General features: G+C 33.2%; 1 protein-coding gene across 2 annotated transcripts; it reads right to left on the bottom strand.

Annotated features, from left to right (window-relative positions):
- Positions 1-3,129: 3,129 nt before the first annotated feature.
- Positions 3,130-13,157, bottom strand: LOC119828925 (glutathione hydrolase 6-like). Of its 2 annotated transcripts, XM_038351245.1 has the most exons (9): positions 13,060-13,157; positions 9,878-10,035; positions 8,666-8,817; positions 7,367-7,558; positions 6,413-6,549; positions 5,865-6,030; positions 5,145-5,258; positions 4,280-4,395; positions 3,130-3,465 (listed from the first exon to the last, which is right to left on the bottom strand). In XM_038351245.1, exons 1-9 carry the CDS (start codon positions 13,091-13,093, stop codon positions 3,158-3,160), a joined length of 1,377 nt encoding a protein of 458 aa, XP_038207173.1. In that variant the 5' UTR covers positions 13,094-13,157; the 3' UTR covers positions 3,130-3,157. The 2 variants fall into 2 exon arrangements, with proteins under 2 accessions (XP_038207173.1, XP_038207181.1); XM_038351253.1 differs by lacking the exon at positions 13,060-13,157 and having other exon boundaries at positions 9,867-10,003.
- Positions 13,158-14,552: the final 1,395 nt, after the last annotated feature.

The following is a 14,552-nucleotide window of genomic DNA, read 5'->3' as shown; positions in this document are numbered from 1 at the left end:
ACAATCCTCCCGTGACCACAATAATATACGTAATATAATGAATAAATCGCGTTTAAAATCCGTTGAAAAGTATTTAATTTCTAGATCAACCTTATTAGCATACTCATACCATACGTACGTATCTTGCTGATGTCGATTACTCCTCGAATCTATTTACAAATAACATGTTATTCTCAATCTTCCAATAGAACTGACTAATCGCAACATAACAAACAATATGAAATACTCGTGTGTTTTATTGATTTGTTTATTAGCGCAGTGACTGGAGACGACGCAAACATTTGCATCACGAGAGCAATACAGAATGCACGAGTACCTACAATTATTAGTAATCAAATAGGACGTTTCAATCACAGATAATGTTAGGTTGATTGATTCCATTTAGGTCAATAGCGAATGCATATGTGTAGCTAGCTGACCCATGACATGGTTATAACCTAGCTCCCTGTCCGTGGCTTCACCCGCATTGATCCCGTTCCAATGTGAATTAAGGAATAGAAACTATCTTGTCATTTCTCAAGTTTAAAACGGTGCATGTATCAAATATCTACCCAAATCGGTTCAATGCTTTAGTAGGGAAAAATGACAGACAGATGGAAAGTTAGACAGACAGACATTTGGACTATTCGACAAACATAAATTTTTAGATACTAGTGAAAGAGACTACTGGTTTCGAAAGATGAAAATCATTATTCTAAAAAGAGATAAAAGGTTGCCTCATTCAGTAAATACTCTCAGTACTAACGATTTTTTTTCTGGAGAGAAAGATATACCTATATCATAGGAGCCTATAGGGAATACATTAAAAAAAATCATGCTTATATACAAAGTCTCCAGAACTAATGTGTGCAGAGGAATAGAAAGAAAAAATAATTCTTAAAAGTTTAAATAGATAATGCAGCAGAATTGGATTGAGAACTTTGAACCATTTAATATATAATTTGCTTCCTTACAATTTACATACATCGATTCCGTATTTATTAAAGGTCAATGCAAATTTTCATTATCATATACATTGTTATTTTACCAGTTGTTACTATTTAAGTGATAAAGCGATTTGGCTTTATATATATGACACATAATTGGCCCTATTTCAACGCAAGATATCGATGGTGACTCTGTAACAACTATCGACGTACGGTTGTCTAACATAATCCGCAGTAGTGGGAATAACGAAGCAACTGATGAAATAATGATCGTGACTTACTATGTTAACACACTATCACACTGTTATTATAAATGTGAAAGTTTGTTTGGATGTTTGTCCGGCAATCACGCTGAAGTTTGAAGAAATTTGGTATACAGACAGGGTATAAGCTGACTTGGGTGATAGGATACTTTTTATCCCGATTAAATGCTCCCGTGGGATAAAATAGGAATCTTGATATCCAGGCATGGCCGGAACGAGCGTATCGTGTAGAAACATTTGTAATATTCTCTAAATCAAACAAACGATCAACTTGTTTTGTTTATTGCGTGCCCTCGCCGTGGCTGCTGCGTGATCGTAAAACTGTAGGTTATTTTCCTGTCTTGTTCTATCTTCGAAAAATTTCATTCCTGGATGCCACAAAAGTTTTCCTTTATACCAATATATGAACTACTGAATTGATTGTTGCAAATCCTAAAGTACTTATAGTATATCCATTTTAAGCCAGTGAACGAAGGATGTCATTCAGTCATTCATTTACCGATATCTCTGGGTGTAGGTACCACACTAGATTCTACAATGGGACCAAACGATAATAGTATCCCGACAAACACTAAAAGAATCACGCCGATCGCTTGAAAACCCACTAAGTTACGAGTACCAAAACGATAGAAAATACGGTACAAATCTCCTTTGTTTTTAGAAACGTCTTTATTTTAAATGCTCAAACATTCATGCATCGAGAACACGCTAAAATAGCGTTTACACGTCACACATGTCAAGGAATGTCAAGATCAATGAAACAAATGTATCGTGATTCACCAAAATAGCCCAGTATCTGATAACACTCCTCCGTTTGTTATTATTTATTCACTGCGTCATCGCAGTCACAGGCCCCTCGTATAAATTACGAAATCGTTGGAATATGATATGTTCTTGGCTTCGTTGCGCCAATTATGAGCATCGTAGTAAACAATGTTTTGGCACGTGTTGCTTTGAATGAAGGGGGTATTCGTAATAGGGATTGTATTGATATTCTTCCTTGTCTGTGTATATTCCATACGGCTGAAGCCTGTTAGTTTAAAGATTTCAATGGAATTAATCATATAGCGAAGAAACATTTAGATTAATTAGAAATAAAAACTTTTTAACGGATTTTAAACGCGATTTATTCATTATATTATTAACCTTTCTAAATGTATTATACTCGCGTAAAATCAAACACAAGAAAATACTACATTTAGAGGATATTGTATGTGGAAACCGCTGTGACCCGAAATGTGATACGCGCGCGATAATGTACTTGAATTTAATATGTATGACATTTATTACAGTTTTATGGTAAATTTGTTCATAAGCAGTTGTGATAGTTTGTGAAGTTTTATTTTTTATTTGTCATTACCTTTTTTTTAATATAAATAATATAGCATTCAGTACATATATCGAGGCCCAAGTAATTATTATATACTCGTAATTATCATCTAACGATATATAATTTATTGGATATCAAAATAAATGTTAATTGTTTAAAATACACTTAAAAAATATAATTTTGAATCAAGCGATTTATTAAAATGTAATACTTTGACGTTTTCTAGAAATTTCTACGCCAAATTCGATAGCAGGAGTTCTTGACTTTTCTTTCAACAAATGTTTTGTAAATTTGATGAAAATAAAGTCTTAATTAATATTAATAACACGAGGAATAATTATTGGAATAATATTTTTACGCATAACTTTAGTAGAATCAACAAGTGCAGAAGTTTTGAAGGTTTACATCGCAAAGCTATGATATGAAATATACTAGAAAATGTAAAAACAAAACCTATTTTAAGGATTTTTATAGGTATTTTTGCGATCTAGTGTTTGATTATACCTGTCGAGGTCAATTTCTATTTAAGGCAAATGCTTTTTCGTTGTATTGAGTCAATGCAAAACAGTTAACCCAACTCTACAACACAGCGAAAATTAAAACGACAAAGTGATAAATCAACAATAATTTATTCTCAACTAAAATCTAGACGCAAGTCCGCCGCCGCGACTGTCAGCGTGTGATAATAGTTCGTCTCCCCTCTGCTGAACCAAATTAAGCGCTGCAAGAGGAAGCGTTGCGTTTAGCGGTATTCCATTGAGGAGGGTAGCTAAAGCCGCTGGAGGTAACAATCTATCTGGTTCCAACGCTAGCGTACCACCAGCGCCGACAGCGACTCTAGCGCTTTCTACAGCATCCACTATATTCAAGGGACCCTCTATAAGCGCTGCACCTGCACCTTCTGCAAGCGCTGAAAGTGACTCTGCACCCATTACATACCTCGTACCTGGAAGTATGATTACGTTTGTATCAGCATTATTTTAATTTCAATCAAATTATTCGTTGTTTTGACTTTTGAGTATTATCTGTATAGAGCATTCTTTTAACTTTTTTTTTATTCTTGAAAGTTTATTTTTTAAATTATGGCCTAAACACGCATTGGAGGCGTTTGCAGTGGGAACAAGCATGAGCTCTTTTTTTATGTCAAAACGGGTAAATGAGCTGTTGGTTCACCTTATGGTAAGTGATCACCACCGCCCATGCACATTCGTAGCGTTCAACATGCCGCTGTGAATGCGCCATCTACTTTTAAGGGGTAGATACTGAAGAGTATGAAACATGCTACAACTTCACACCGGTCTTCTGGCCCAATTCATGCACATTCAGGCTGATGATGATGATTATTATTCCTTTCTTGTAATTAAATTTGAATGCATTATCGATACGTATTCCACTACATATTATACTAGCGCTCCGCCCCGGTTTCGCCCGTGTTGTATATAGCCTAAAGCCTTCCTTGCCCCATTTATTGAATGGGCTATCTAAAACTGAAAGAATTTTTAAAACGGAACAGTAATTCCTGAGATTAGCGGGTTCAAACAAACAAACTCTTCAGCTATATAATATTAGTATAGATGAAAACAAAAAATTACATAATATGAAAAGCATAAATGAAAAATTAACTCAAATAAAGCCAATGCTAAAACATTATCATATCCTAGTTGAACCTGAAAAAAGGTTTACGTATAATTATGTAATAGTTAGTCTTCATGGTTCGGCGTATGATCTAGAAATGTTAGCTAGAATCTTAAATAGCTTACCGCACACAAACTCATCGACAAGTATAGCCGGCGCCAAATCTAATGGTGTTGGTGGAGTGTCCTGTTTCCAGCCGTCCCCTGTCATATTACCAGAGCCAAAACCTACTGATAGACCTCTAAAATGTAAAATTCATTGCATTCATTAAAGTTTACAATTATAGAAATTAATCATTATGAGAATGGTGCTTTGATTTCAAATTCATTTTTCAAATCATTTATTGCTACAGCAACAGATTATAAAATTTATTACTACAGTAATAAGTACATTTTTGACTTCAAATGAAATCAAATCAGAAACTCTTTATTGTACACCTAAAGTAGTTCAAACAAGAAATATATTACGAATTTGAAGAGCCCAACATGGAATAATTTGTTATGTAGCCTACCTATTTACACACAGAACATTAAAGAAGCTTTAATTGACCTAGATGGAGATGTAAATCATAAAATCTACATAAATAGATTACACTTTTTATATCAAGCGTAATTGTAAAATGTGGAAATGTTGTGAATATATAAGTAAAAATTAAGACTTAACACCGATTTTATGTTTTGTCGTACGAGAGTTAACTTTTGAAACACACAAATACTATAATACTTTATTTATGTATTTTTGTATTTAAGTTTACCTGTAGTTCTTTATATTACATAAGGGAAGTTGTAGTTGTAGTTATTGCATAGTTTTTGTACACAATTTTTCTGTTATTGGTGTGCCTTATTGGCGTATCTCATGTAATTAGAATAATTATCTTATTAATAGCTGTAAGGTACCTTTATGAATAAAAAAAAATGTAAAATAAAGCATATTCCGTGAATTTTTCTTGTATTACATATAAAATTTGAAAAATAAAAGCAAAATACGTACGTTACTAGCGCGACATATGTGTCCAGCGGATCAATAACAGCAAGGCCTGACGCGACACCGCTCGGCCAACTGCCCGCTGCTGCAGTCGCTTGCGCTTGTAAACTTGCGACTACCCTAAACAAATTATTAGTAATTTTCGTTATTGAAATAGAAGTTTTCGCAGGTTAATATTACTGTTATGTTAATAGCTGCGTCCTGCGGTTCCATCCGCGTAAGTCCGTGTCCCGTTGGAATATCGGGATAAAAAGTTGCCTATACGTTATTCCAGTTGTCCAGCTGTTTACATACCAAATTTCATTGCAATAGGTTCAGTAGTTTTTGCGTGAAAGAGTAGCAAACATACACACATTCGTACACTATCTGACTAACTATCGCATTTATAATATTAGGTAGGAAGGTAGGATAGTCGGATAGGATTTGCGTTATTGGAATATAAGTTTATGTGTGCTGTATTTAAGGTGGATATTCGTTTGTTAATTTATATTAAGCAAAAAAAAAAACGCGGGTTCGAATCCCGCCTCGTGATCTATTTTTTTCTATTCTTTTAAAATTTCTCAATTTATGTTATTTCAAAGCATAAAACATACTGGGTTGGCATTTTTAAATGTTTTTTTGAGACTAGGTTGAAATTTTGTTAATAATTTTTTACGTCAAAACTGTCTGTCATTTAGTACAAAATTATATCAAAACGTGTCGAGTCTATCCGAGATACTCGCGTACCGTTGGAACCCATCTAGAGCTGTCAGCGGCGCGGGATCCAGGGCCGCTGCGAGCGCGGTGGCAGCCATAGCACCTGCTGACCCAGTCCACACCCGCCAGGGCCCTGCTAGGACTGCGGCCCTCGTAGTGGGAGCTAGAACCTCGCAGGGCCAGGTGGCGCATAACTCTGGAGAACAGTAATTATTGGGTGAGCTTGATGGTATGAGTGATGTTGGTGGTATAATATATAATATAGCTGACATGACTCTAAATTTAATTTTCTGTACGCTTGTTTGTCATTGAATTCGCCCTTAACGGCTGAACCGATTTTTATGATTTTTCGTATCTTCGGTGTATTCCAGAATAGTTTCGAATTACAATTTGAAGCGAAGCCACGGGAATAAAGTAATATTTATATATTTTAGCAGACAAGCTTAAACTTTAATCAAATACAGCACATATTCTGATAAAATTTAATGTATTTATATACATTTATTAAAGACACTTCCGAAAATTCTAGACCACTTAAATGAAGTTCTTATAATTCAAATGATATTGTTAATAATTACCTGTACTTGTATTATGTTGCAGTAATTGTAAGTAACTGGCTAATAGCGGTTCTTTCCGGATCGACCCTGTGATGTAACCCGGCTCTGCTTGCGAGGCTGCCGCGATTGAGAGTCCCGTAGACACGTTGTAACCAGTACTAAAAAAGAAAAAAAAAATTGAATGATGCGGTTTACAACAGTAAAGATTAATACATATAGTATACAATCTTGCAAAATAGATTATAATTCAACAGATTTTATTACAAATTTGATATGTACGTCTGACCGAAAAATAAAACATTGAAATCAGTTGTATAAATATATCAACCTATCACTTTAAGTACTCAATATACTTGCCCTATCTCAAACTCAAACATTTATTTATTGGACTAGACTTCTTTCAGAGCAGGCTTTTTTTCAAATCATCGAAATACATAATAAAAATAAATAAAAATAAAACAAAATTTCATTATTTGCTTCAATAATTTTTACATAATTGTTGTGAGGCTCAATCTCTTTCATCGTATTACATAAAAATGATATAAATAAATAAATACTAATATTATAAATGCGAAAGTTTTAATAGTTTTAATTTTATAAAGCTTTTTCTCGAAAAGTACTGAACCAATTGCAATGAAATTTGGTACGTAGACAGCTGGATTACTGGAATAACGTATAGGCAAATTTTTTATCCCGATATTCCTACGGGATACAGACTTACGCGGGTGAAACCGCGGGGCGCAGCTAGTAAATGTTACATCTAAGTGATTTTAGTGATCATGTGTGCAAGAGGAAAAATAAAGCTGGTACTGTTTTGCTCCTATTAAGTATTCTAGCTAAGAAAAATCCAGACGTATTCACCATTTAAACAATTGAAAAATTCTTTCAGGGGCTATGATGACACAAACAGACATACATACACTGACACTTAATACTGGTAAAATGTCGTCTTTGTGTTGGGGTTTAAAAACTGACCTGGCTAAATCTATCGCAGGTTTCAATAATTTTGACCATGGCATCACACCATACGTTTTGTGTAACGCAGCCATAGCCACTATAAGTCTTGGTGCAGGCGACAATGATGTATTCTGGATACCACCCCATTCAATCAGTGTAGGCTGTTCTGTAGGAGATTTTCTGTATTCCCAGAACAGTAAGGATCCACTCCTGCAAGTAAAACACATAATGTGTATGTAGTTAGGAATAATTTTTAAAAAGAATTTAGGAAATCATCCAGCCAGGCAATTGATTTTTATTGTATTCTTATTTAGCTATGACATGACGATTCTCATCTTTATACGATATAGTATATGAAAATGAATCTTTATTTCCCTTGGTTACGCCATCACGCGTGAATGATTGAACCGATTTCGAAAATTCTTTCACCATTAGAAAGCTGCAATTACACTGAGTGACATAGACTATATGTGAACCATGGGTAAAACCGGGGCGAACAACTAGTTAATAGCATAAAAATAAGATAGATTATGAAAACTAGTTATTTTTAAATGTGACAACGCCATCTCTGTTGTACTAAAGTAATTAAAATAATTCTTCGCTGTTATAGTTTAAGAAATGAAAATGGTTCGTATAAATTTGTATAGATGGCGCTGAAACCAAATTAATTATCACATAGAAAATAATATTTTACTGGCACGAATAATTCTGGCTGAGTATGAAAATATAATAAAAAAATGACAGAACTCTGATTAATTATAATTTAGATTTCTTAATCTTTTGAATTGATTCTATAAATTTAAATCGGCAAACAGTATCAGGAAGAATGTTGCAGAAAAAAGTCGTTTTGGTTCCCATTAAGATGTATAGATGACGCTGCATCAAATAAGTTTACTATAATATCTTGAATTTTTTAATATTTTTTTAATTATTGTAATATACATATCTTTTGAAATTTGTTTCATACGCAGATTTAACTTTAAATAAATTAGAAAATAAATAATTATTATGACGGCTAATACTTATTTCAAAACGGGTAAATAAAAAAAAAAATTGAAGAAACGTTCGAATTTCAAAATTCATTGCAAGGGCGCAATTATTTATTAATTTTTGAAAGGAATTACACAAAATCTGAAAAAGAGTGTGCATTATATTTGGTTTGTGAAATATTAATTATAAGTTTATTAATATTTAAGTGTGTAATGGTTAACAATAGTAGGAATATACTAAATAGGTATATTTGATTATTTACATTACATTGAGTATATTTTGATATTTTTTTGAAAAACAGCGTAACAATTTTTCCGCAATACATACGCATCAAGCGAAGTCCGATGCGGTGCCACAACGGCCAGACACAAGGAACTCGCGATAGCAGCATCTATAGCCCCACCGCCGTCTCTCATTATACTGGTCCCGATACTAGAACATTCTGCTGCTGATGATGATACGGAACCATGGGGGACCACCTGTGAGAAAAAAATGTGAGGATGATAGAAAAAAGACATTTATTTAAAAAATAAACAAACAATAACATAAAATGTAGTATGTAATTTTACAACTCACAAGTTTTCCAATTTATATTTTTATAACAATTACAATAAGTACATAACGTTTTGAGGAGTTGTCATGATAGAAAGCATAGACGAAGGTAAAAATAAATAAAATAAAGAAATATTTGGATGTTAGTTAATTTAAAAGAAGAAAAGAAATTTAGTAAATTGTCCGAATTATGGCGACGAAACGGCGGGAAATGTGAAAGTAATTATTGTTTATCTTCATAGTACATCACTCCCAAATTGCTCTTGAAATACGAGTCTAAAGGTTAATCGGAAATATCTATCTTATATATAAAATTCTCGTGTCACATGTTAGTCTCTATACTCCTCCGAAACGGCTTGACCGATTCTGAAATTGAAATTTGGTAAGCATATTGGGTAGGTCTGAGAATCGGCTAACATCTATTTTTAATACCACTAAACGATAAGAGTAAGGCAGAACAGCGTTTGCCGGGTGCAGATAGTATTAATATAAATAAATCCTCTTCTATTTAAATAGGCATTCGATAACAAATTAGCTTTTCTCAGATATAACCTAGATGTTTTGTAGAAGAAAAAGGAGCTTCTAAACTCAAATATAAGCAGTACAATATTAATAGTGTTTATATATTATCATTATAGATTCAGTGTTGGTGATTTATAAAAACATGGTCGAAACACGCAGGCGAAGGTGGGTTAACAACTAGTTAAGCACATGTAAGTACGTAAGCAGATACGTCTGCGCTTTTAAGGGGAAAGGTATAAGGAAAGGATTGGCGACTGGATAGAAGCAATGGGCGGGGAAAGATGAGGAAAAAGAGGATGGTCCTCACCCACCGAACGAAACACAGTAGAATACTATTTAACGCCGGTCTTCTGTGGGGTTGTGGTACTTCCCCTGTGCGAGCTGGCCCAATTCCGAAGCGTGCTCGACTCCCACAATTAAGTTAATTAAGTGCAAAAAACAAGTGCATATGTACATGAAAGTTACTTGGTAGTCTCCATAGTAGATCTGTGTGAAAAGAGCTATTGTTATAGCTATAGTGAGGGCCGCGAAGGCACCTATTATGAGTCTAGGCCCTCCCGCGCAGAGGCCCGGAGATGTGTTGTACAGCTTAAGTGGGACGTCCTCACGGAGTTCGACGACGCCTATAATGAATACTATCAGTTATATCACAAATTACATCTCTATATAAATAAAATTATCGTGTTCGTTATACTTCTCCGAAACGGCCTGGCCGATTCTTATGTTTATATGCATATCGGGTAGGTCTGATAATCGACCATCATCCACATCCACCCCTAAATGATAAGAGTAAGGCAGAACAGCGTTTACCCGGCCATATAGTAATACTATACTATTATGCTGTTATACAGTCAGTCCTACCGGTGCTGGACTAAACTCAATGGAGCTTATTGTTCTCCATACATACGGTACACGGATCGCGGAACATCCTGTATACTACGAAATTATAAACAAGTAATTCATAGTGCAAAACTCTAAATAAATAAAGAAATTGATGAATTATTTAATTTTCTTGTAGATATACATAAACACATAATATGATGTATTTATATACATTATAATTTATATACATTTATCACTTTTGGACTCCAAACTCAAACAACATGTATTTTGGGATTTCCGTTACGATTCTTAACATAAGCATAACATTGACTTATATTGTGATTTGAGTAATTTAATTTAAAAGTACAGATAAGGCAAAGTATGTAATATTATTATGTGTAAATGTGAGGTGATTTCGTTAAAATAGTCCCATTTAAATTTAGTTTTCTTCTATTAGTTTGTATAAGGTATAACTTATAGTTAAAAGTAGTAGTAAAGTTTTCATATTTTTCTTAGCATTAAGAATGTTTTCTACACACTGTCAAATAAGCATAAGTCAATTTCATACACCTTTTTTATACAATGAATCATTATATTATCATTACTTTAAGGAACAATCAAACGTTTTTAAATTAATACCTAATGAGGCTACTAATTATTAATTAATATGTATTTAACATAAACTAATATAGCTTAAATAATGTTGTTTCACTTAAACATTGTCTTATTAGGAATTAAACATAGTACGTATAATCGTTGCTAAAAATACAATGTAAATTGGATTGAATAAAACGGTTATAATAATGCACTTATATTCATAACGTAATCTTAAGTATTGTATAATATAGTTATGAATGCACTGCTATAGAACTCATTCCAGTTTTTGAATAACACAATCTTACATAATTTTTACGTTATAAATTGAAAATTATGCTTTTCATTTGTGTATTACTGATCTAAGAGTACTAGGTAAATGATATTATAATTTACTTGCGAGATTCTGTTATATGAATAGGGTTATTTTATGGTAGAATTTATTATTTCTATTCTGGGCTTAATCAATCCAAACTTTAAGGATTTGTATCTCTTAACACTTAAATTTTATGTAAGGCGATTCGCCAGTGCTGGCTTTGTATGGACACAGGTATATTATAATAAACTTCAGTTAATTCGGAGTTTACCGCTCTATAATATATATATATATATATATATATATATATATATATATATATATATATATATATATATATCTATATATATAGTTTAGCACTGAAGAGTACAGTATATGATATAAATATAACATTCAAATAGAAATAAAATTGCATTCATAAGAAACAACAATATTTTCTTAACCAGCCGAGAAAGCTCCTTGTAATGCACTATCATATAATAATAATTATGAAATTTCCAATTCTCATAAGAAAATTTTTGTACCTAAGACCTTATCGCTCTAACAGAAAATAGAGAATTCAAAGTTCTCGCAAAAGCGGATTTCATAACATTTATTCAATTTAGCAATAGATGAAGGATAACGAGTAATTCAAAAGCTTCTAATGGGAACGAATCGAAAAATCCAATTTACGCGGTTAACGAAAGCACGCTGCCTTAGAAAATTAAAAATAGAATCGAAATGAAGCTATTCGGCCCGTGATAGAAACCGCGGATCGGATATGGCAGCGACAAATTGTTGCGATTGTGCCGTGAGATTGTAAAACCATGTCAATACAGGTGAAACGGCAATGTTTATGCTGATACAAACACTGGATTCGAATGTCTTTAACGACTTCAGGAATGTTATTAGAATCTTGTTCAACGATTACCTAGTTGTAAGTAAACATATTTTCATATTTGAATCTGTAGTTTTTAGCTACGCGAACTTTTTGTTAGATATATTCAATGTTATTTATGAACGGGTTGTACATGTGAGATGTGACGATTCGCAAGAACTATCAAATATTCATTCAAAATATTATAAAATCCATAGAGAAAATGGTGGATCTTTAAGACTATTTGCATGAAGGTATATATAATAGTTTAATTATTTAATTGTTATTATAATTTTGGGAAAGGTATTAAAACAGTCAAAAAGGATCCAAACCATTTTTATAACTTTGTTACCTAAGTCAATTATGGAATAATATTCTGGGATAACTCGACAGACGTTACAAATGTATATTTTGCACAGAAAAGGTGTTATAGAGGTGTGTAATATTCGTCCCTTAGTATCATATCGACAATCATTCAAAAAGCACCAACTTTTAACAGTCACTGGTCTATACATATTGAAAAATGCACATTTGTGAGAAAATACGTCAAATTGTTTCAAAATATAAAAGATAATTCTAAGCTGGGATCCTACTCGTCTTATGATGCCAAGCTGTCGTTCAACACTTCAAATAAATACCAGTGTAATGTGTATATAATATACCAAAACATATAATAGAACCTCAAAATTGCCTGCCTCAAAATTTCATGCACATCAAATTAAAAGCGTGGCTTATCAATAATTATTCCTATTCATTAAACGAATTCCTTAGATTAAAATGACCAAAATGACAAATGTGTAATAATAAGAAAATAATGTCTTAAGCAATTAGTAACTTAAAAAATAAATAAGAATGATAATCCACCATAAATCCACCCTATCCAGGTTAAAGTTTAGTCAACCTGGATAGGGTGGATTTATGCGACGTCAACTACGTTGCTCGAAGAGTGACGATTATCATTCTTATTTATTTTATTACTCAAACTAAAAGTCATTTTAGTTAAAGACCCCCTAAAATATGCCTTGGAACAGTCTAAAATGAAATCAAACGTTAACTGACCTGGAGTAGACTGAGGTTCAGGGCTTACAGACATTATCGCCTTATACCTCCAGTTTGTTCCCTCGAAGTAAAATGTTTTCACTTATTCCTTAAACACTTTGATCACTGTTAATCTACATTATGATCACTATACTGTCTTCAAAAAACTTTTCAAAATCATTAAACATAACAACAATTAGAGGACTTTAAATAATTATTGTGTAAGACTAGTTCTTATTTCTTTGATAAAAGAATTTAAATAAATGTTACTTAAATTTACACTAAAACTGTCTGCTCGCCGAATACCTTGCGAGGAAGCACGCAAGTAACTGTAGAGCGGCGCGGGAGTGGATGCGGTGACGTCATCGTCGTTTTTACTTTGCATTCCTGATGTACAGTCGGTTACAGAAGCTTCTATTAATTACTTATACGACGATTTTTCATAAAGTTCTTTTTATTAAAATGCATAACACATCATTAGATTTTTTTATGTTTAAGTGCAGGAGGAGTTTGAAGATAACAATAATAATATGAACGGGCTAAATAAAAAGTTTAAAATTAACTTGAGTACTAAAGATACACGATTGAAATTGTCTAGGGTTGTATTTAATTCAGAATTGTCAACTTAATCTTAATTTCAATTGAAATATAAGGATGAATAATAGAATCATAAGAAGTAGTAAATAACATTTTTTTTTTATGTCATAGCGGGCAACTGAGCCGGTGGTTCGCCTGATGGTAAGCGATCACCACCGCCCATGGACATTCGCAGAGGCTCAGACCTCTGAGAATGCGCTGCCCGCTTTTAAGGGATATGGGACAAGGAAAGGATTGATGACCGGAAAAAAGGAATGGATTGGGAAGGGTGAGGAGAAGGAAATAGGCCTCCGGCTCCCCCACTTACCGTACGAAACACAATAGCAAGCTATTATTTCACGCCGGTTTTCTGTGAGGGTGTGGTACTTCCCCGCTGCGAGCTGGCCCATTTCATGCCGAAGCGTGCCCGACTCCCACAATAAAAAACTTTTCTTATTCTACGTGAAAATTTCACTGCGTCTTTTTTTATTTTTTTACAAAGTCTTACAGGTTAAGCCGCATTTCATAATGGAAACAAAAAATATTTAAAAATTCATATCAATCAATACTTCCCAAATTTTATCGATACCACTTTTCACGTCAACTGTACTTTATTAAAAGGTGTTTAAGTAATTATTTTTTAAACCTTAAGGATGATGTAAAATTAATTATCGTTGGTAATTAATTAGATTGATCCAGTTCAATATAAGATTAATTAGTCCAGCAAAATCAATAAAAAGTCATATATTAAAATAAAGAAAAATAAATTTTTCATAATCTTTATTCACACCTTACCTTTAAAAGTACGTGACCGTTGCTTTCGAAGTAAAGAAAGTCGTGAGAGATGTCGTTATCTCTATCTATACATTAGGAACGAAAGAGACAACTAATAAGTGAATGACCGAGTGATGCGCGTGCACCTATGAATCAATAGGTAG

This window comes from Zerene cesonia, chromosome 1 (genome assembly GCF_012273895.1).
Source record: "Zerene cesonia ecotype Mississippi chromosome 1, Zerene_cesonia_1.1, whole genome shotgun sequence".
NCBI lineage: Eukaryota > Metazoa > Arthropoda > Insecta > Lepidoptera > Pieridae > Zerene > Zerene cesonia.
This window is presented reverse-complemented; position numbering and strand designations above follow the sequence as displayed.